Source organism: Acanthochromis polyacanthus, chromosome 4, assembly GCF_021347895.1.
Source record: "Acanthochromis polyacanthus isolate Apoly-LR-REF ecotype Palm Island chromosome 4, KAUST_Apoly_ChrSc, whole genome shotgun sequence".
NCBI classification, from domain to species: domain Eukaryota; kingdom Metazoa; phylum Chordata; class Actinopteri; family Pomacentridae; genus Acanthochromis; species Acanthochromis polyacanthus.
The window spans coordinates 37,619,797-37,643,582 of record NC_067116.1 but is presented as its reverse complement, the minus strand read 5'-3'; the positions used below and the strand labels follow the sequence as shown (position 1 = coordinate 37,643,582).

The window sequence follows — 23,786 nt, the reverse complement described above, 5'->3', positions numbered from 1 at the left end:
TAGAACTATCTCTGTTGGACTTGTCACTGAGATTAATCAATCTGTTTCTGTGCTAATTAACACAGCAGAGCTAAATTCATGAGATAATCATTTGACAGGCTAACTGTCAAATCAAACCCTCTGGGATGTGAATCTGCATTTTCATAAGTGGCTTACCTTTCCAGTTAGCTCATTAGACAACTTGTTTGCGTACTCCTTAATAGCTGTCACACATATATAGAGTTATATTATTTAAAAATCATTATAATAACAACAGCCTTGAAATTGAGCATCTGAAGACAAATGCAGAAACAAAAGGCAGAGTATAAAATAAGACTGGCAGTCAGGCAGGGAGTCAGTCTCTAAATATAATAATCATTAAATAGTGGCCCAAGCCCATTAAACATAGCGGTAAGCAGCGGGGTGTGAGGAGCGGCCAGGTCCAGAGCGCAATACTGTTTACACTACAAATGCGGTTGAGTTACACCATGTACAGTAAAATGGGCCTGACTGCCAGTAACTCTAGTCACTTACCAACAAAAGCATCATTTCCTGAAAGCTCCTCCCCTCCTCCCTCCTTCTTCTCCCCACCTCTCTCCTCCCCTCCCCTCCTCTGCTCTCTCACTCACTCTCCAACCACCTTTTCGAGCTCAGAGGAACTAGTCCACAATCACTATGACTAAGCCCTCTATGCAAATACCTGACTGTCCTGGTGAAGCAGGAGGCATGTTTTAGACCCGCTTGTGTCTCTACTTGCGAGAGGAGCAGAGTTTGTATGTGTGAGCTCATTGGCCAGAGCGTACCTGTGGCAGAGGCAGATGTTGAAGCAGAGAGAAACTGTGAAGGGGCTAGTGAGAGTCCACTGTTGGGTGGAAGCGCAGCAGCTGTGAGGTGATTAGCAACACTTTGACCGACTCATGGAAGTGGCTGTGGAATTCAGGGATTCGAGGTGAAGCAGGATCATATGTGTCTGTGTGTAATATACCCCCCACACTGCAGCGATTGGACCCATGTCTCTCATGCAGTTCTGGACTAAATTTTATTCTCAGCAGGGACTACCGCTTCCCAAGGTACTGTTTGCTTCTTTCTCCATGTATATATAGCTGAATCATGTGTCTTGATTTATAATTTTTGATGTCATTGCCATGAATTGGAAACTGTTAGCAACTGTGAGCAATTGTGACCAACTGTCTGCTCCTAAAGAGCCTTTATTGTCCTTATTGAGGAACTTCTTGATAAGATTAGTAACCTACTTACGGTTGTTGTTGTTTGTTTTACAATTTAACTTCCTTGAATGAATTCTCAGATGACTTCCGTGTAATTACAATGCTGAAGGAGCTAGTGCTTTGCTTTACTTTTCTCTCATAATTTTCTTTATGGAGCCTGGCCTGACTTGGAATGAATCCATTTCTTAAAGTGTTTTGAAACATAAGTGGCAAATATCAGTGACCAAACTTATTTAAAAAAAAATCTTGAATCAATTTAAAGTAAGGCTAGCAAAGCAAGCACATAAACAAGACAGAGATATTTGTCAGACGGTGAATATTTTCTGTGGAGATCTTCGTTGAGTTTTGTTGTAGATTCGGAAAAAGCTTAATTCCAATTTGACAAAACTATTATCTAGTCTTTATTTATTATCTGTTTTAGACACTAACTAAAGATATCTGTTTATTGGCAGCGTAAAGAAGGAAACACTGAGCAGTCTGCCAGTCAGTCATCTGCTGAACCATTGAGACTCTAATTCACAGCCAGGAACTCTGACAAATGATTGTTTGCCTCATTCTTTGCTGTCTTCCCGTAAGTGCTAGAACCTGATATCTTGTCAGGCCAGATAGCACTGTTGTCGGTTTTCTGGATGACTACTAAACATGCCTATTGTTGTGCTGCATTGTAAATAGAGCTCCATTGTTTTTTTTTTTTTCAATCATCATTCATTACACTGCACAGTTGTGGTGAAATTGTGGCTCATGTCGGCCTAATGACTTCATTGAAGAAAAGCTTGCCGAGCCTAATTCCACTGAATTTCTGCTGAAGTTGATTGGCTAATTTCACCACGTCAGCACTTCTTCTTTCATAGACATTTGAGTAATTGCGCCGGAATCAAATAATTTGGTGAAATACTTTGAACAACTTTTAAATTGATTTTAAAAAGCACAAGGCAGACTCAGTTTGCCTCTGTTAGTTTCTGTTTGTTACACTGACTGGGTGTGTTTCTGTGCATTTCTAGTTAGCGTCTGTGCACTGATATCATTAGCAACGTGTACCTAAACTGTGACAAAAACTTAGATTCTCTTAAAACAGTAGGCCACAATATCAAGAAGATTTTTTTTACTTGCTGTATCATATTTTCTATTAATATGGACTATTTTGAGATATCTTCCAAAATTGCTTGCAAAATAAGAGATGTTCACCAAGATTCACCATCCTCATTCTGTACAAAAATGTTTTGTGAATTTCAATCAGAGGCAAATTTGACACTTCAACAATCAGAGTTAAATAATTCAAGACAATTTCCTCCAAAGTTATATTGTGGTGCCAAAAAAATGCTGTTGTTTCAAAACAATAAAAATAATGAACCTATTCTTTAAGGACATGGTGCCACAGGCCAACCTCATGTTGTTAGTTTCCTGGTATTACGTTAAACCTCGAGCATGACCCTAAGCGAGAAGCTTACGGGAAGTGAATAAACAATATTGGTGAGGATGAGTGAGAGCTTTGGAGGGTGGGTTCACAGATGAAAGAAGATAGAGGATGGGTACAAGATACGCAGGCTTTTATGCTGCAACGAAGAATCAAAGGTTGACATTTTGCTTTTACTTACAGTGTCTAACAATGCTTACAGTAATTAGACTTGTTTCAAGAGCATCATGTTAAATGTATCACAATCCAGCGCCTGCCATAAATGTAGAATAGCGGTAGTGTTGGGCGAAGAGACATTATAACAGGCTAACATTCTATCTAATTGTTGTTTTCTCATTAAAAAATGCATGAAAACGTTTATGCTACTGAAAAGCAATACGCCTGATTCTGTGAGTCTTCAGCTCTGACAGCTGACAGACAACGAGTATGACGTACTTGTTAAAAGTCTGTAGGCTAAGTGTTTGATTGCAGTGAAGTCGTAAAATTGTCACCAAAATATACTAATAAGTAATACGGTAATAAACAAGTATTGCCACTTATTAATACAGCTTTACAATTCAAGACTTTATGCACAGCAGCCTGCAGGACACCATTTCCAGGTTACTACATGGTTGAATCAAGGCCCAGTGTATTTGTAGATGATTTCTAGATGACGGGAAATGTAGATTAACTGCTCAATGTGCAATTACCTTTGCCCTTTGGTAACTTTATAGTTGTTAAAGTCATTTTGACTTTTGTTTTGAGTGTGACCCTTAATTTATTATAAAGACAGGCTCTCCAGTGGGCCAGTGCTTGTTATGAGGCTAAAGGTAGGATTTATTGCAAGGCAATTTTATTAGATTAAGAGTGTCATAGTGGCTCAGTAGATAGCACTGTCGTGTCACGTTTAGAACATACTGGGTTCATATCTGCTGGCCAGCTGGAGTCTCTCTTTGTGAAGTTTGCACATTTTGCTGCTCCCGTTTTTTTTCCCTCAAGGTCCATATATGGGTCACATGTGTTTAAAATCAACATCCTGATGTACCTGCTTGCCGCTCATTGTATGCAGCTAGACTAAGGAACACTTAAATGTGTTTTTTTTCCACACTGATAGAAAAATCCTGTTTTGGCCAGGGGTCTTTGTTGTGTGTCTGTAGATATAGTTAGATGTTGAATAAAGTCAAAAATCAAAATTTAGTAGTTGGTAGTTGAGATGCTAAGTGATTGCAGGCCAGGAAAAATTCTTCAAAGCTACATTAGTTATTGAGGTTTTAAGAACATTTGTTTTCTGTGATAGAGCCTCATTGTAAATTTAGTCCCATAGATCTGCTTAAGACAGGTCAAGATGTCTGAAGAGTGCTGAAATAGTTTTTCAGTTCATTTCCTTGTGTGATAAAGTTATTTTGGGATTCTGTGTCCTTTACAAGATTGAATTAATAATACTGAAGCAAATTTTCTTTCTTCCCAAAAGTGTGTAGCAAATTCTGTACGTATGTTTTTGAGACGACTCTTTTAACTTGAGATGCGTCACAGGATAGGCAGGAGAAAAACTTTTAACGTTTGGTCATCAGCCAACACGCAACTGTCAGCCGGTTGTAAAAGAATAAGTTCACTCAGTTGCAGTAGATTGTTGGCTAAGAACCAAATCTGCAATTTACGGGCAATGAGCCCACCCTTCTGAGTCAGAGTGTGATAGTAGTAGACTGACCACAGGTGTGTGTGAAAGCGTAGGTGTCTGTGATGCACAAGATAAAAGAGAGCAAGGTTATGTAAGGTGAAATGAAAGGCTTTAAATGAACATATTTCACATGTTTAACTTCATTCAACTTCACCTTTCTTTGTCAGGTCTGCCAAACAGATCTAGTAAAATAGGATGTTATAAAACCTTGCCTACTTTCAGATTTGTCACTTAAAACCGACATGGAATTTCAGTTCAGGCTGTATACTAAAAATATCTTGCCCTCTAAATACAATATCTTCGTAACCAGATGCAACGAGTGTTCTTTAAAGTTAAATCAAACTGAAACAGTCACAGTTTTTTTAATTTGAGATGCATGCTCTACGGCCCTGTTGCAAGCGTTATGTGGTATGCTGTGTTGAAATTTCTGCATAACTGAGACGTCATCTTGCGTCAACACTCCCCTCACATCCACTTTTCTCAGCATTGAGTGTGCAGGCTCGCATGTGCACTTTCTCACATAATACATACATACACACGCAATTTGAGTCGATATGAGTCATTTTTTTCTTCTGATTAGTTTTTTTTTTGTATTTTCTAAATTTCACAAACCTTTTCAGAGGCCCATCATGTTTGGGGATTTACAGTACTTGACAAAAGCTTCAGGCACATTTGATGTTTCAGTTCTTATATCTGTTGTGCAAATCCATCAGGGTTGTGTGTGTTACCGGTCCCAGATGTATTTGGTGGCGTTACAGTGTGCTCAGACATACAACTGAAATTCGTAAAGAACAGTCTTCAGTAAAATGAAGAGTGAGGAGTCCTGCAGTGATTGTGAAGGCAGCCGCACAGCCCTGACCTCAGCATCATGGATTCACTCTGGGAATATCTGAACAGACAGTAGACACAGGGAAGGGAGGAACTTCGGCATGTTTTCCGAGATACTTAGAACATCTTCCCTGCAAGTGTACTGAGGAGAGCTGGGGTTGTCTTAAAGGCCAGTGACGGTCACACCAAATGTTGATTTTTAGTTTATTTTTGGTTACTGGACTTTGTATGCAACTCATTGTTAAGCAAAAACTATTCATTACATTGTTTCTGAGTGCTTCCTCATTTTACTTTTGACTCAGTGTTTTATGTCAGGTCTTTTCTGTCTTTTTCTACATACTGATTCATGACGTAGGTTTAAACTCCTGAAACATACCTCTGTTAAAACCAACTCATTCTCAGAGTACCCATCTGTAGGTGACTTCCGCTTGACACAACCAGAGTAAACAGCAGATGAAATTTCTCTCACTTTTTTTTTTTAGGTCTTTTCTCTTTTTTTTTTTTGTTTCTTATCTTGTGCTGCTTGACACTGCTTTATCTCTTTTTTCTTTGTTGGGGAGAAAATTAGAATTTTCCAGGTAGATTTATTTTGCTGGTAATATTCTCTGCAGTTTAGAATGACATGACCTCTGTTAGTTTTGTAGTAGTCAGCGCACTGAAAGCGTTAGATTCTCCTACACACAAGAACCCTTCTTTGAGACAGCTACGTCATTTCGTTGCTAGCTGGGACACTCGACATGGCATCCCTTTATTTTCCAGAACATATGAAAACACTGGAAAATTCCAGGAGGCTTGTAAGCAGGAAGCTGTCCCTGGCTTGCTTTAGTCAGACTTGGCACGACATGAAGGCCTGCCCTGTCAGGAGGTTGTTGGACTGGGTAGACTGCTTTGATTGGCCTAGGGTGGCTGGTGTGCGACAAGCTAGACTGGACTCTCTGTGTGCTAGAAAAGAGCACAATCATTTTGACCTTTATACTTAGTGATAATTAGCTTCCCTTGTCTTTTATTATTTCAGACCATTCATTCAACATTTACAGGTTTAATCATAGTGCAATCAAAACAAGTCAGCCTGGGTTAGGGTTAAAATTCCATTATTACAACTGATTAAATAGTATTTTCAGAGGACAGATTGACGGTCCTAAGTAGAGCTTTTTGTAATTTGTGAAACTGCTAACACTGTGACTTTTTGCTGCCAGTGGCTGACATTTAAAAAGTGTTTGAATATATTTTCTTTGGTTGGAGGTTGTTTGACTAGAGGGCCTTATAGTCCAAAACAGATGTGAGACTTTCCTTGTGTTTTTAAAACAGTGGCTTTTTGACAAATTGACTCCTTGATCAAAGCTCTGCTTCTGGATAAGCAGATTTATGTCTGCATGTCAGAGACAGATTGTACTGTTCACACAGCACTTGTTCTGCTGAACTGTTACACACCACAAATGGCCAATTTAATACTTAAATCAAAAGATTCTTCCAAATTATAAGTTAAACAAAAGAGCCAGTTTGCCAAAAAGTCAATGTCTGCTTCAGATCAGTGTGAGGTAAAGGAAAAACTCAGCACTGTGCTATTAAAGTCACAGCCCAACAGATATGTTAGAGAAACAGAACATGCAGACATTTTTGCATAACAGAATCCAGACAGAAAGAGAGACACTGACCAGTGGTGGCTGCTCAGTTCTTGGACCCAGAATCATACAAACATGTTCACACACTTGGGCCATCAATCAGGTTCTGTTGACTGAATGGACAAAGCCATCAGCTGACCCCGGAGGGAAGAGCCTCTGGTAAGGCTTCTATAAGTCATTTGCTCGTAGGGACAGTGTGGGCGACTTAATAACTTTCTGCACCACCACCTCATTCACAGACACAAACCACAGAAACTGACAGATATGATTTCACCACGCCTGCTTGACTCTTTGACAGTGTCATTTTGCACAGCCTACATTACAAACAGGCATTTTATTGACATTTACACTCATACCCCTGATTGGGATCTGATTCTCACACCCCTGTCTCAACTACTGCTGTTACAAAAGTCTGCAGTATTACAGACGTCACAGTTACAGCTTTAACTTTAATTTTATTAAAATTTTTGTGAAAACCTTCATAGATTTTGTTTAGTCTTAGCCAGTGTACACTTCAGTATACAGCAGAAGTATTGGATGTTTGAATTATTCCCATCATCTGATGCATAATATTGTTTGTATAATGATCCCAAAGGAAAGATGTTGAGCTACACACAGATTAGTATCAGTGAAGTGTCGGGTTAAATAGATATTCTTCCTGTGGCAGAATTTTGTGGGAAAAGAAAACTAGGATAAACACAAAGAGAGAGGCTGAAAGGGCAGGGAGATATGACGACAGGGAAGAGAAACAAGGACTGGGAGGAAATAAGCAAGAGATGACAGAAATCTATGGGTGAATTGGTGAGGTCATTTGAGGTGTGTGTGTATGAATGGGTGTGTGGGGTAAGTGCGAGGCCAGTGACTTGTTTCCTGGCCTTGGAAAGGCAGCCAGGCTGGCAGTGTGTAGGAGGGGAAAGCCCTGGGCCCGGTCTGGCTGAGGCTTCAGTCTGTCCTTGCACTGAGGCAGGTTATTGAGTTTAACAGGATGTGGCCGAGGACTATATACAGTAGCTCTAATCATAAATTTACTATCTAATAGGGGATGAAAATTGTAGCTTCTGTATACCGCAGTGCCAAAAACTAAAGTCAGAAAAGTAATTTCTTTCCCATTTTGGTTCTTGAAATACTCAACTTTTGGCTTGTACATAAACTGCTTCAAAAATAATTGGGTTTTTTTCAGGTGGGAAGTCAGTGAGAAACAGTCTCCCTGTCGTTGCAGGAGTGTCGACATATAAACTGTCATCAACATTTCCAGCACGCCACAGAAAATACCAGTGAAAAGTCACAGCTGACAGCACCATGTGTGTCACAGCAGGCATGTGGCTGTTCATATATTGTATATCCTCGGATAACACTGGAGTTAGCTTTGACAGGAACTACAATTGACCATTCCAAATTGAGCAGGAAAAGGTGGGAAATTGTGTTTAATAACAAAAAAGTACATCTGCACTTAATATGATTGTTGTAGAATGGACCTTTGAAATATATTAATTTGATTACATGTTTGAGAACGGTTCCTATCTGATAAACCTTCACATTTCAGATCCTTCAAAGTGATCGTAATACATGGCTATCACTGATGGAATTTTTGATTAGAAATAGTTTTTACTTTAATAGAGAAGAACAAGGTTTATAGACAAAGAGGGCCTTAGAAATCATGGTTTGTAAAATGAACTAAAAGATATGGCTGGCTGCTGGACTTCCTTGTATGGTAGCGCCTGTGTTTATCATAGGGGATGTGTCATAACCAGTGCCAGCGTAGTCATTATATCAGAAACGGCTGTTCCTCGTTTTTCCCATGGTGACTGTTGAAGCTGCATGAGAAGGATAGATAAATACTTCTGTTTGCAGTTAGGTGTTTGCTAATATTTATTTAAAAGCAAATTTTGTAATTTCCTCAAGTGATTAAGAGTTCAGTGGGATTTTTTAAGGAAAGGTTAAGGTTTTCGTGACACATTTTAAGCTTGCTCATTGCACAGTAAAAGCACCAACATTAAAAGATTAAACAGATGATGGAGTTAAGCAATTTGTATTTTTTTTTAAGAAGAGTATTTTTCCACATCTGATTCTTGAAGCACCTTCAGCCACAACCACCGAGTAACTCTACAGCTCTGCAGGCGTCTGCTGAGCTTGAGGAGCTTGTTGGAGCTGTTTTTCACCACCGCGTACTGTCTGCATTAATCATCAGAAGGAAGACAACTGTCATTATCCAGACAATCAAATACAATTTACCGCTACTGTGGATACATGATGTTCAGTTTGTGCAAATGTGCATGTAGCCTATATACAAAGCTTCTGTGAATTAGAACAATGTTGTTTCGAATATATGTTGCGAACTAGAAAAAAAAGATGCCCATATTTGTCCACGGTTGAAATTACTCTGTGTATGTTGTAAGGGGAGGATGCCTGATACTGGCTTCAGAGGAGAAGCTGAAGTGAAACAGGAACATGTGAAAGGCAACAAACAGGAGGGGAGGGGACAAATGACAGGAAAAATAATATGTGCACGAGCTTTCATATGTTCTGCTGTGCACATGTACTCGTGCACACACACACACACACACGCGTGCCCCCCCCACGCACACACACACACACACACACACATACTGCCTGTGATTTTTTTTTAAACGATTCCAGTAAGGGAAAAAAAAGGATTTCAAGCAGACTTATTTCCCTGAAAGAAATACTTGCACACGCATAAACGCTCACATTCAGATATTTTATTTGTTGCACAGCAGAGAACGAGTGCAAGAGAGCGGGAGCGAGAGAGAGGCAGGATTAGTAGTTCTATGGTTGTGAGGCTGTGTGCTGTGGAAGGAGCCAGATTACTATCGGAGCAGTTGGAATTCAAGCCTTATCTCTGCTTGGCAGGGCCCACTCTTAGGAGCAGTAGATGAAGTAGCTCTGGGTACAGGCCTGCCGGGGGACAAACACTGCTGCCTCTGTTACGCTCTGCTTAACAGCTCGATTAGCATGGTGCTGAGGTTGAGCATATCTTGGTTAGCAGCAACCAAATGGCTGCATTTTTCTGTCATTCGCCATTATCAAGGTTTGTTGTCTTAATAACAACACTGTATTAGCATGGTACGCCCTGTTACATGGGTTCACATGAACGCAACACAGAACAATACCCGGCAGGCCCCAGCACAGATGATATATTTATAAAACAAAATGTTTTACAACTAAATTCAGCTTGGATTTAAATGATTGTAATGCAGCACATTGAAGTCATTAAGGTTTTTAAGGTGGGGTCTGTGATTCTTAAGAAAAATACTTGACATTTAGCCAGTTAGCAAATGTAGATGGGAAGTATGTGACAGATTTACCATCCTTTTTGCTGCCACTGCCTACTTTTCAATCATCTCCCCAACCTCCATCTTTTCACCTGACTTGTACACGAACACAAAGACGCTCAGATTTACATCAGACACACTGGTCTGACCCTTTGTCTGTTTCACGTTTACTGAGCTGGGCCTACACCAGACCACATACATGACTGACAGCTCGCAGGACATTAGGTAATGTTCACTGAATTTGACCAAAACTCTATTGGATTGGTTTCACTGACCCTATTTCTAAGTAGGGTCAGTGAAACCTAACTATAACCACGTTTATGAAGAGAGCCATCATGACAGCTTTAATTGTTAAGTTCTTGTATATACACTCTGTACAAGTACATTTAGTCTGTTTTCAACTAACCTTTCACCAAATGTTTGTGGCTAACTCTGCTGCAAAAATAACAAGCAAAGCTATTTTCCTCAGTGAAATAAATGTGTCACTGCTTATCTGTGCCTTTCCGCAATTTTGCTTCCATGGAATGATGCCTCTGGTGACACGGTGTCCCTTTTCCAAGCCGTGTTGTTTACTCATCTATCTTCAGTCAGAGGTGCCAGGAAAGGAGGGAGTTGAGCGAAGAATGAGGACACAGAATAGGATGAGATACACAGTTGACAGAATAAACAAAAACTAGAGAAAGGAAAGGTGGTAGAAAGTGACAGGTTATGTGTTTGTGAGTGGTGGTGGTATTTTGCAGGGCACTGTCTCCGTCTACCACGCTGTCACTGCACAAAAGCCAGTTGTTCCACTTAACTGTCTGCAGGGTAAAGCAACTTTGGAGAGCTTGCTTGCAGAGCTCATGCCTGATCTTGCCCTCAGGAAGCGGCACATACAAGACACTCACAAACAAAGGAAGAAAATGAAAGAGAAAGGTAGGGAGAGAGAGTTGAAGAGCAAGGCATAATCATAAAGCTACCAGCACACACTGATAAGCTGAGTGCTGTACCCTTGAAAAAGTGCTACTTTCAAAGCACAAGCATTCACTTGTTAGAGTCAGTAGGTTGCTTTGCCTCTCTAACAGCAGAGGACAAAACTATGTTCATGTGTATGTAAGCACACACAGGGCCGAGCCAGTTGTTGTCTGTCTGCTATTCACAGTTCTCACTATTCCCCATTCCCACATGATGTCGTAAGGTTAGCACTTCCAGCACTGCATCTTTTCCTCTCATGGCTGTGAAACATTTTCTGCTGAACTGTGAGTAACGTCTAACAGGCAGCTATGGCCAAAGGCAGCGTAATTTCTCAGCAATAATCAGTAGCAGCAGATTGTTGAATCGAGTCAGCATCACAGCTAATCATTTATCTCTGTTTCTGGACTTCTTTTTTTACTTTGGGAGCACAGCTTCACTCTCAGGAGCATACTGTGCCTTAACACTTCTCACAAATTCTAGTGTCTATATAATATTATTACGGGAAAAAAACTCTGGAGACAACTGAGAAATACGCTTATTCACTTTCTTGCTGGGACTTGAATCAAAAGACTGGTACATCCATGAAGTCACATGTATTTATGCTAAATATAAATCATCTGCTAGCAGACAGCTTGCTAGCTTAAATTAGCTGGAGGGTGACTGCAGATTCATACATGCACTACAGACATGAAGTGGTAATAATCTGTGTGATGTAAGCGTGCTTCCTAAAATGTGGAACAATCCCCTTAAAATGAGGCAAGCAATAAAATGAACTGGCAAGCTAGAATGTTTGGGTGGTATTCAAGGCTGCTTCATGGTCCTCTGGAGGGTGTATCTGGAACACGGGGGTGTGGGAATCTCCACACGTGGCCCAGAGTGTTTAAATTTATACATGTATACACTCCTACCCATAGACTACAGGCAGACTCACACCCACACAATAATCCATACTCCCCTTTCCAAAAACAGTGTCTCCTCTGTATGGTTTGTCGTTGTGTACCATGCCCCACCACTGCCATCACTCAATCCCTATCTCCCCACATCCATGTTTATAAGTCCCAGGGGGCCCAGGGGTGCCTGTGAGAGGCTAGTTAAAGAACATGGCATGCTAATGGCTTGGAAAGGATATGAATAGAGGGGCGACTGGAAGGCAGCCATAACTGAAATGACACACACACACAAGCAGCCTTGTTATGCCTGCCCCTCGCCTTCTATTTTACATGCTCACTCTCACACATCTGTGTGTGATTACATTTTGTTTGGGCTACTCGTATTACTCCCAAAAGATTGCAGTACGGGCTGAAATCCAAAATGAATGTGGCACCTTTATTGTCCAAGGTTCACTCCTGTCCATGCTCATTTCACGCCTTTTCCCTTCAGAGGTACACACATTATTCCTGTGCTGTATGATGTGTTGTGTGTCTGCTATAGGATGTGAACTTAAGATTCATAGTCCTCCTCGTGTTTGCATGAAATATGATGGTGATGGGCTGTGTCTGGATGTGGTTGTATTCTTTTTTTTTTTTCTAAATTTAGGAATCTGCATTTCACTTTCTCTGTGTCGAAATATCAATAAGCTCAACTCTCTGCCCTAAATTTTGTCCTGTTTTAGAGTTTGATCTTAATGTGTCCTGTATTTCTCTGCCTTTAGGACCTGTCCTGCATTGATGACCTCTCTACAAACTCTCTGTTCTCCTCTCCGGCTGACTCACTGTCGGAGTATGCTGATACCCAGTCCTTCATCAGCACAGACAACCTAGACACAGTGCCCACGCTCTGGGACATCAACACTAGTACCACCACCACACCAGCACAGAGCCAGTTGGAGGTCAGTGGTAAACTCTCACACACGTCACTACCATAAAACCTGATGACCATGTCGGTAACTCTCACAGCTGTTGTGTAATACAGATGTGTTTGAATCAGCACATGCATGTCTTTACCAGGAGAGGTGGGCATTAAACACCAAGCAGCAAACAAGGGTCACATTGTCCCTCTTACGCTGTAAACAGCATGAGTGGTGCCCTGGCTCACTGCCATGCTTCACTCTCTGATAGGACTTTCATGGTGTAAATGGGCTCATGTTCATTCTGATGAAAATATGCAAACAATATCGGCTGTGCTGCAGCTTCGTTCTCACCCAGGTTTCAGTGTAATTTGCACTGAAAAAGATATTTTCTTATATTAATGTTAAATTTGAAAGAACACTTGCAATGCAGTCAGTTGGTACCATGGTGAAATGGTTAACTCTGTCAACTTATTGTCCATTTATTGCATAAAGGAGTAAGTTTAGCTTGTCATCTCCTGTAACTGGCCTGTTCCATCCTTGTCTTAGTCTCTGCACCCACAAACAATCTTTATAATCATTGGATCAGTAATCATTCAGTGACACTACAATATCAGTAAGTGTTTGCTTGGTTTTTACACATTTTACACAGGTGTTACTCTGTCTTCAGTTTTGCCAACAGAAAATTAAAAAATGTATTGAATTTTGAAAGCTTTTTTTGTCAAAAATTCTCATTGATCACTGATTTTGTCAGTTGATGTCTCAGTAATACACAAAATAGGGGTTTGTATGTAACTCTACGGTCTCCAAGTTGGTGATCTAAGAAAAGAAACTCTACTCTGTGTTGTTCCTCCAGCCCTGTTTGCATTGCTGGTGAGCCTTCTTTGAATTAGATGGATCTGGGGATATCATTTTGATATGATAAAAGTACATTTATTTTTGCTGCTTTCTGAAAGCCTTTCATGTTTTCCTTTTCATTCTGCCCTCATTTCATCCATTTTTCCCGACATACACGGCTTTATCTGCCTTTTGTTGTTGTTGTAGCTGGCTTTTCAGCGCCAGACAACAAATTGCATTTTGTTGAGTGCTGTTCTGTAAGACAACCATGAAGTGCCCATATGCTCTCATGCACATGTATATAGAAACACACATGCTGTGATAACTCCATTTTTTGTTTCTGTTTTCATATGCATTTGGCCCAGTGTTTATTTGAGTTTGCATTTCTTCATTTTATGTTTTGTTGACAACAGAATGGCACCAGCAGGTTTCAAGGCTTGGCCAGTTTGGATGATATAACCGCTATTATCAGCACACCACCTTTAGGAGGATTCCAGGTAGCCACACCAATCTCTCCAGTCTGATGTTAAAATGAAACCAAGCTCTCTAACTATATGAGCCACTTCATCTGCTGCTCTCACTAATTCACAGATACGCATTTTATTCTGGGGATCAAATTTTGACAGAGCAGTACATGAAGTTAGTACTAGATAAGTGAAATTGCGATGCTTACACCGTCTTTTGTGAGTCTGTATTATCACAGATGATGAAAGCATTGCTGCATATTGCATAAACTGCACATTCTACAAATTCATGTTGAATAAACAAGATTGATATAGAATACAATGTACTGTCATTGTCATTTTAAATTTCTGATGTGACAACAGAAGAGGCAGTTCAATATTCGCCTCTCTGTCAAAAAGAGATCCTCTGCATTTCCACTTTCTCAGATAACAATAACTGACTTTGCCTGAATATGCAAAGCACTCTTTTATCTTCAGTTCCATGCTTGCATGTTTCATTCCTCTTATTCATTCAGCTTTAACTGGTTTTATGTATTTTTTCAGTTAATTTTGGTATTTTCCTCTTATACTGGTTAATGTTTCTTGATAAAGAGGCTAACCTGCTTCTACCTTTCAGCTGCTGTGTCTTTATTAACTTCACCCTAAGCTGAAACATAACTCCTCAAGCAGTTACTGTAATGAATTGCATTACTGAAGTCGCTGTGGTGTTTCCAGGCTCAGCGAACCCAGGCAGCACCAGAGGAGGAAGAGGATGCAGAGGAAGAGGAGACGGAGGAGCTGGGACATGTAGACACATATGCTGAGTACAGACCTTCCAAATGTACGCCATGAATGAACTCATCCCGATTTCTTTTCTTGATATAGTATGATGGTCATGCTGTGTACAGTTTTTAAAACTTCCCCTTGTGTCTTTTTCCTGTCTGTAGCCACTATAGGAATTTCTCATCCCGACATAGTGGTTGAAACCAACACGCTATCCAGTGTCCCTCCTCCTGACATCACATATACTCTGTCTATACCCGAGTCAACTATTAACAATGGCCTGCTGTCTGCTCTGCAGCTAGAGGCTGTCATCTATGCCTGCCAGGTACACACAAGAGTGCACAATACATAAAGTACTTATTCATTTTGGAACTATGAATGATTAATGTTTTGATTATGTCTGCATTTTCGATCATGCATATGCTCTTGGTGCAGCAACATGAGGTGATCCTCCAGAACAACCAGAGGGCAGGCTTCCTGATCGGAGATGGGGCAGGGGTCGGAAAGGGACGAACCGTGGCAGGAATCATCCTGGAGAACTACCTTAAGGGAAGGAAGAAAGCACTATGGTGAGATAGATTTTCTACATAGAGTGGCACCATTAAACTAGTTTGAAAAAGCTTTAGTTTATATGTTTGAAAAGACTATTTTTTAAGACTGAACTTTGTATCCAATTGCACGCCAGGTTATTCTGAGCATTTAAGAACTGGTTTGTGTGAAAGTGGGCTGAATACAGATTTTTCCGTTCCTGCCCTCAGGTTCAGCATATCCAATGACCTGAAATTTGATGCAGAGAGAGATCTCAAAGACATAGAGGCCCCGAATATTCCTGTGCATGCCTTAAACAAGGTGAGTGCAGGTGGAATTAATGTTTGAAGCGGCGAATATTAGTTTTGCTCTTGGGTCCTGTTAAAGCAGAAGATGAAACAAAGAATCATATTCTTAACTTTTAAATGTTTGATTTGCTATGTTAGATAAAGTATGGAGACACAGCTACCTCAGAAGGAGTCCTGTTTGCAACTTACTCTGCCCTGATTGGAGAGAGCCAGGCAGGAGGACAGCATCGGACGAGAATTAAACAGATCCTGGATTGGTGCAAGCCAGACTTTGATGGAGTTGTATCCTTTTATCTCAGCGTGTCACATCTAGTGCAAATTAGCATTTAATGTGTTGTTCCGTGTGCTCTCTTGCTGTCATTTGAACATCCTCACATCCAGCAGCAATTATACACAAAGTGGCATTACAATTTTGTGTTGTTTGCCCTTGACCTCTCACAATTATAGATTATTTTTGATGAATGCCACAAAGCCAAGAATGCAACATCTACAAAGATGGGCAAGGCAGTGCTTGACCTTCAAAACAAGCTGCCACGGGCCAGAGTGGTGTATGCCAGTGCCACAGGTAGACTGACACAAATAGTCACAGACTCCTACATGCACACAGTGCAATAGAACCGAAGATTTTAAAATACAAGTCTCTGTTGTTTCACTTCCAGGTGCCTCTGAGCCAAAGAACATGATCTATATGAGCCGCCTGGGAATCTGGGGTGAGGGCACACCTTTCAGAACCTTTGAAGACTTCCTCCATGCCATTGAGAAGAGGTTTGTATGGTCAAATTTATTCTGAAGTGTTTATGTTTTCTTTTCATTCATGTGGATATATATCTTCAAATCGCCGTGCTTACTGGAAAATTCTTCACCATCATATTGTGGTTATTGCTGGTTCATCTGTGATTTAATGATGCTGTATAATTTATATGCCTTTTGTACACAGAGGTGTCGGAGCCATGGAGATTGTTGCCATGGACATGAAAGTAAGCGGGATGTACATTGCCAGACAACTGAGCTTCTCAGGTGTGTCTTTCCGCATCGAAGAAATTGGACTGGATAGTGACTTCAAGCTGGTTTATAACAAAGCTGCCAAACTGGTGAGTGTTGTGCCTCGCAAAAAAGAAAATTATGTGACTGTGCCTGTAATATTTATGCATTTAAATCTTATTTGACATGTTAAACTCATATTTCATGTCTGGAATTTGTGTCCAGTGGGCTGAGGCATTGCAAATGTTCATGCGTGCAGCCGATGAGCTGGGCCTGGTCAGCAGGAAGTCACTGTGGGGGCAGTTCTGGTCGTCTCACCAGCGCTTCTTCAAATACCTCTGTATCGCTGCCAAGGTCCGCTGCCTGGTGGAGCTGGCCCAGAAAGAGTTGGCGGCAGGAAAGGTCAGCACAACACTCTCCTGAACACTGAGTCATGTAGTGTATATAATCAAGAAGTTGTCAGATGAAGGTCCAAGCAAGAGCTGAAATTCTATATATGTTACATACATGGAGAGAACTGAAAGGACAGAAGCGTTACACTTTTTTGGTACATTAGCTGTGTTTTGAAGCATAGTCAGTACTTGACATTCTCTGCTCCAGAATAGCAGAGTTATGGATGTTATTTGTTGAGGCTAAAAGCACCAGTCAGACTTTTTTGTGTTTTAGTGTGAACAAGTTGGCTGGAGTTTGCTTCAGATTTTCTAATGTTTGCTATCATGGTGCCAGAAAAGAGTCGTCATTGGAATTTACTTCAGGTAGCACCGTGGACATGCTCAGTTTGTTGATGTGCATTTGATTTTTTTTTCCAACACAGTGCATCGTTATTGGGCTTCAGTCCACTGGAGAATCTCGCACCAGAGAAGTCTTGGATGAGAATGACGGACATCTTGACAGATTCGTTTCGGCAGCAGAGTAAGTGAAATAGAGGATTTTTGCCTGTCTGTTTTTTAGTGTTTCTCTGTTGATAGATTCATTTTAAAGAATATGCGCAAAAATGACAGAATGCCTTGCAGCTAAATGCATAGTCACAGGAAAGCAGAAAGTTGAATACCTTTTAATACCTTTCTGATACCTTTGACCCTGTTTGGAAGAATTATTGTCCATTTGCTGGAGACGATAGTCTATGTCTGTGTCCAAGTCATAGTAATCCTAGGAGCTTCAGTGACAAAGCCACTGGACTTCTCTTTTAGATTTTTGAAGACGTTTCAAGTCTCTTCCAAGAGGCTTCTGCAGTAGTCTGTAGTAATCTCTGGGTTTCTTCTATTTCATTTGGTTGTGCCATCAAACCACCAAATAATTTGTCAATTTTGAGTAGAACTTGTGCTCACTACGTACTCTCTGTACTCAGTCTGTACGGTTTGAGTGCTCTCCGTTTATCCTCAATCAAACCAGGAGGACTCTTTGCGTGTTAATCGCTTTAATTGACTGTGACTCATCCAATAAAAATGAAGATAAGCAAGGAGTAAATGCTCTGAACCTGGCTGACCTTAAACCTTTGGCAGCAGACATACCTAAAGGTCTGAGTACATTAGATCACACACAACACATTCATCTGCCTGTCAACACCTGACAGCTATAATGAGGCTAAATCAGGAATGTACAAAGTGTCTTACTGTCACAGCGGTCTTGTGTTGTCTCAATTGCTTTGCTGTCAGAATAGAAGTTTCTGACTCTTTTTTCTGCTCATCTTTGCTCCAGGGGAGTATTCCAGTCTCTTGTAACGAAGCATTTCCCTTCAGAGAAACAGAGGAGAGAAAAGGCACCTGGGAATAAAAGAAAACGTAAGTAAATCAGATGCATTGGTCTCATCATACCAGCATGTGTACTCCTAAATAGTGTGGTGTGTTAACAGTCGCTGTATTGTGGCTATCACAATTATAGTAGGTTAAACTGACATTTCAGACAATTTTCCTGTGGTCTAATTTAGCAACAAAATATTATTTATATACTGCTTGTGTAGCATTTGGCATCTTTACATCCGAATGGAACAGACTTATTATTAGACATCTACATCTATTTTTGGTTTCTCATCATCTCTGTACATGAAAAAGCACAAATATATTTTGGCACTGCTTTGCTTTTTACTCCAATAATGTGTTGTTGCTACCAATCAGGGAAGCCAAGAGGTCGCCAGCCGAAAGTACCCAAGCACACGGTGGACAGCGGCGGTGTGATCAACATCACCGACGACAGCAGCAGTGACTCTGATGGCATGGACACAGACTCCAACTCTTCACCAGACTCCTTGCTAGACAATGACAACGATGTCATCTTTGTGAACCACACTAGCTGCCAGACAGGTAGGGAGGTTTTCATTTTTTTCCCTTTAAGTGATGCGTGAGAAGATCAGTCTGATATTTTTACCTGTCAGAAGTCTGTGGATCAAACAGATGCAAGTCCAGACAACAGAATTTCTTTCCATTTAACACAGTAGCATTACATGTTAATAATTCTGACCTGCAAGGGTTTTATAGTTAATGTTCTACTCTACTTTGTATTCACAGCCAGGATAGAGGAGTTGAAACAGGGCCTCCTCAACAAAATATCAGAACTGGGAAAAGAACTACCTCTCAATACATTGGATGAGCTCATTGATAAGTTTGGAGGACCAGATAAAGTCTCTGAGGTACGAATTTTAAGTTGATGAAATATTGCTGGTGGGATTCACGTGTTTGTTGTCATCGCTACCAGCTTTTTTTGTTTGCGGTGGCAGCATCTTCAAATGTCTTTTGTCTGTAGATGACTGGACGTAAAGGTCGTGTGGTGCGACGTCCTGATGGCAGCGTTCATTATGAGTCACGGGCTGAGCAAGGTCTTACGATTGACCACATCAACCTCAAGGAAAAAGACCGCTTCATGGGCGGAGAGAAGGTCAGATACGGCAGTTAAATAGATTTAGCCATACAAAATTGCTGTTTTCATGACTTGAATGGCTGCGACTAATCGGTTTCTAAAAGCAGTGCCACTTAATAGACATTGTTCAGTAAGATCTCCGTCAATAATCCAAACCTATTTCCTGCAGTTGGTGGCCATCATCTCAGAGGCAGCCAGCTCTGGGATTTCCTTGCAGGCAGATAAGCGAGTGAAAAACCAGAGGCGTAGGGTCCACATGACCCTGGAGCTACCTTGGAGTGCAGACAGGGCTATTCAACAGTTTGGTAAGTCAGGAAATGTAATCTTACCATGAGCCTTTCAAAGGTAAAGGGAAGTTAGGGCCTGACAATCTTATGAAAAAGACATTCTTTTTATTCTACTGAAAGCAACTTTTACAAAGAGAAAGAGAACATTTTGTAGGCTAAATCTTTTCAAGCTAGTTAGCAGTAGTTACTGTTGTGTTCTGGGTTTCACAGGTAAATCAGTCATATTTCCTTCATTCTCACCTATTTTACTGTTAGAAAACTGTCAGAGACTGCATCTAGTCTTAACCAACATGTTGCTTGAGTGTAATTTTTTCACCAACGGCCAATTTTATCAATAAGGTTCAAGTTTTTCTGCCGTTGCACTTGATGCATGATGCAACAGGTTGAAAGACAGATTTGCCTTTTTCTCTTCGTCAGGGTTACGTCAGCTTTTTATTATGTACTCCCTGCTACATATATGTATTCCTGTGCAAGGCAGAAACGCTGGGATCAAAGACTGTTAGAAATGTAGAAATTTGTAGAAGAGGTGTTGCTGCCTCAAGGTCAGAAGAAGGTCCGACAAAGGAAGCCTGCCACATTTTATTTCTTGCTTTTGTGTTATGTTGTAATATTACCAAATGGGTACAAAACATCTCACTGAAGTTCTGCTGGAAATTAGAAATCTTGGTTTCTTTCAGTTATTCAGTGGTGTCGTCTGAATTCATATCAGGAATAAGACAAATTTGTATTGGTTTGCTGAAAGTCACAAGGATGTACTAAGATACTTTCTCTTCCTCTTCTGTCACAAAGACTTCATTTTGTGTGTTGAAACCCACACACCTTTACAGAGTTGGATTAATTCATTCTTAGCATTAATTTTCTAACTGCTGAAGTAAATCTTTCAATTAAGTTTGTGTAAAACTTTCTACTCGTTTTACTCATAAGATAATCTACAGTAGTCCAGGAGACTTCCACAGAAAAACCTTGTGGAAAGTTTTTGTTGTTGTTTTTGTTAGTGAATAACCAGCTGTTCTAGTGGTTGGTTCCTCCCTCAGTGTCAAGATCAGATTTCATTCGATGGAACAGATCCTATCACATCAGCAGGATATTCCCCTTTTTCCTTTTCCAACTATTTAGCCATTCTGTAACTGAATGTAGCTTGCCTTAAACTGAACTCAATAACTTGTGCTTGTTCAAATGTTATGTTAGTCTGTCTGGCTGTTGACACCAATAAAGTCTGTTGAAAGCAGAGCTGCCGCACAGTATCCTGCACTGTCCCTTTAGAATTTTTTTTATTAAAAGTCTAAGTAGAACTGAAAAATTGAACACTGGAGAGCACGATCAGGCTGCAGTCTTTATCTCTCTGAATGTTCTGAATGTTTTCTTGGTGTTTCTAGGTCGAACCCATCGGTCCAATCAAGTGACAGCGCCAGAGTACATCTTCCTCATCTCAGAGTTAGCTGGGGAGAGACGTTTTGCCTCCATTGTGGCTAAGAGACTAGAGAGTCTGGTAAATATTATAGCATTACAGATATGTTTGTGTGTGTGTTGCATTTTGCTCCTGTTGTTTTCCACAATTATCTGTCCCCCATTTCCTTTATTTTTCCTTTCAATACACTAAAATCTGTCTCAGGGGAATAAAATCCTTTTCATCTTCTGGTCTTATGGAGTGTGAGAAGAATTGTTCCACTGTAAACAGAGGATTTCTGTTTTGTGTTTATTGATTGTTGTGCTTTGGATTGGCAGTGACTCTGCCATTTGTTTCTTTCACCCTGCTTTCACCCTCTGTCCTTCCTGTTCACTGGGATATTCCCTTGTCTTGAAGCTCCCCATAGAATCGCTTTCATTGCTGGTTCCCTTGAAGTTCCATCAGCTTTTCTCCGCAAACCTCAAGAGATTCTGGGTCTTTCCCTTCCTCGGCTCAATAACGGAAAACTGATGAAGCAGAAAAAGCAAAAAAAAAAAGCTTGTCTGGATAATTTATAAGTCCACAGATATTTTCCGCAATTATCGATGCATTTCTGCAATAGCTGCCGCTTATTTCCATAGTGACACAGCATGACAGTTCTTTTGGGAAAAGGGCAAGGAGGGTGCAAGGGGTTGGCCGTTCCAGGAAGTCTCTCCTGCATCTGCCAACCGCGTATGGTAAATCTGTATCAGGAATAGGTCACATCTTGTCTGTCTGCCTGCTTGAAACCGATGTAACACAAGCGCACTCAAACAAAGTCAGTCGAGCAAAACGACCAAATACCTTTATAACCAGCGGACTCCAGATCAGCAGTGAAGTCAAAAACATCCCTTTGTTTTGGTATCACAAGTCATTTTTTTTGAGTGAGTCAGCTGCTGGCTACAAGGCTGGGCTGCTGTTGACTTGGCTAAAGCTAAATTATCCTTCCCCTGTGTTGTGTCTCTAAATTCACTTTAATCTTTGACTTTAATCTATTTGCAAAATACTGCTTGGAAATTCTACTGATGATCAAAATATTGTCAGTTTGTGGTTAAAAAAAACGTTTCTTTTCACACCTAAACCTCATTAGCTTCCTCTAACGCTGTGCATGAAGACCAGGCTGCACCGTCACTGAGTCACAGTATATATATGTGTGTTGCAGAGCAAAGTCCTTGTTTATTTGACTGTTGTTTTCAACTCTGTTTTAGTGCCACACCCATCACTAAAATGTCACAGAATTCCATCAGACCAATTTAACATGCTTGTTGAACTGACTTGATTGAAATCAAGTGATGTAATTTTTCCAAATTCTCCAAGTTAATGGAACATAAAAGCTTACAGTGTGAATATCACATGAAATTGATCAGATGTAGAAGATACTTATGGTTTATAAGTCTATAAAACCACTGCAAATACCCACTACATGCATATTTATCTTATAGTAATTCTATAGTAGTAACCAATTCTAATACATCCCAAGGCTTAGCTGTAAAGCCATATTGAACAAGGCGCTCTGCCTTTTCAAAACAAAAGCAAATGTGTCACTGTGCCAGGGTACATTAGTGTGATGATGCTGTGAAGGCTGTAAACCTATTACTTCTAATGGTACTAATAATATTAATTTCTCATCCACCTTGCAGGGTGCGTTAACTCATGGAGACAGAAGAGCAACGGAATCCAGAGACTTGAGCAAGTACAATTTTGAGAATAAGGTAGGCAGCTTCAACAAGCTCTGAAAATAATATTCTGACATTCAAGTGTTTATAGCTGTCCAAGATCTGTCGATTTCTGTGTGTTTTATGTCAAAAATTGATTTAATTTGCTGATTAAGCCGTCAGATCTGAGAGAATTTGTCTACAAAATGCATGTTTTTTTTTCTTTCAGTACGGTACCAAGGCTCTCGATAAAATCACCAAAGCAATTCTTGGCCACATAGAGAACAAGGTGCCCCCTCCCAAAGGCTATCCTGGGGGTGAAGCCATATTCTTCAGAGGTATGTTACACTACTGATTGACTGTCAGCACCTGTAAACAGAAAATATCTTCACCAGATAAACATTTGTTTTCCTTCAACGGTAAAACAAAACATGTTTTCCTTCCTTTCCAGACATGAAGTTTGGAATGATGGACGTGGGCATCTTTTGTAAGGAGCCTCGCTTTGGGATCAGTACTGAGAAAGGTAGAGAACCTAAAGACATGCAGTGTAGTTGAGCTCAAAACACCTGCTTTAAAATTTGCCTCAGGTATGTTCAGTTTTCTGCATCGCTCAGCTCAAAATCAGCCAAATTAACTGTTCTGTGTTGTGTTTTTTCACAGACTGCAGCATCACAAAGTTCCTAAATCGGATCCTGGGCCTGGAGGTCCACAAGCAGAATTATCTCTTCCAGTACTTCACTGATAACTTTGACTACTTAATTGAGAAAGATAAGAAGGAGGGCAAATACGACATGGGAATCCTAGGTATGGAAAGAGATCGAGTGTAACTCAGAATTCAAGGTTTTAGGCATGGTTTGAAGTAATGTTGTCTATATTGTAAATGTGAGGTAGCCCCACCACCAAAGGTAAAATAATGAAATGGTGCA

At 40.5% G+C, this 23,786-nt stretch overlaps 1 protein-coding gene across 3 annotated transcripts in view; it reads left to right on the top strand.

The window, feature by feature from the left end:
• Positions 1-23,786, top strand: part of si:ch73-63e15.2 (protein strawberry notch homolog 2) — a 65,636-nt gene that overhangs the window by 33,392 nt on the left and 8,458 nt on the right. The window contains exons 1-23 of one of the 3 annotated variants that reach the window (XM_022192086.2): positions 644-1,049; positions 12,625-12,801; positions 14,010-14,093; positions 14,775-14,880; positions 14,987-15,147; positions 15,258-15,391; positions 15,581-15,671; positions 15,797-15,940; positions 16,106-16,223; positions 16,318-16,423; positions 16,596-16,749; positions 16,865-17,041; positions 17,454-17,551; positions 18,338-18,420; positions 18,754-18,939; positions 19,144-19,265; positions 19,379-19,510; positions 19,662-19,797; positions 21,156-21,268; positions 22,846-22,917; positions 23,090-23,198; positions 23,312-23,383; positions 23,521-23,664. In XM_022192086.2, coding sequence (XP_022047778.2) covers positions 990-1,049; positions 12,625-12,801; positions 14,010-14,093; positions 14,775-14,880; positions 14,987-15,147; positions 15,258-15,391; positions 15,581-15,671; positions 15,797-15,940; positions 16,106-16,223; positions 16,318-16,423; positions 16,596-16,749; positions 16,865-17,041; positions 17,454-17,551; positions 18,338-18,420; positions 18,754-18,939; positions 19,144-19,265; positions 19,379-19,510; positions 19,662-19,797; positions 21,156-21,268; positions 22,846-22,917; positions 23,090-23,198; positions 23,312-23,383; positions 23,521-23,664 — 2,779 coding nt within the window. In that variant the 5' untranslated portion in view covers positions 644-989. Of the gene's footprint in view, positions 1-643; positions 1,050-12,624; positions 12,802-14,009; positions 14,094-14,774; positions 14,881-14,986; positions 15,148-15,257; positions 15,392-15,580; positions 15,672-15,796; positions 15,941-16,105; positions 16,224-16,317; positions 16,424-16,595; positions 16,750-16,864; positions 17,042-17,453; positions 17,552-18,337; positions 18,421-18,753; positions 18,940-19,143; positions 19,266-19,378; positions 19,511-19,661; positions 19,798-21,155; positions 21,269-22,845; positions 22,918-23,089; positions 23,199-23,311; positions 23,384-23,520; positions 23,665-23,786 lie in introns of those variants that run through there. The other 2 variants (XM_022192068.2, XM_022192078.2) reach the window with 2 other exon arrangements.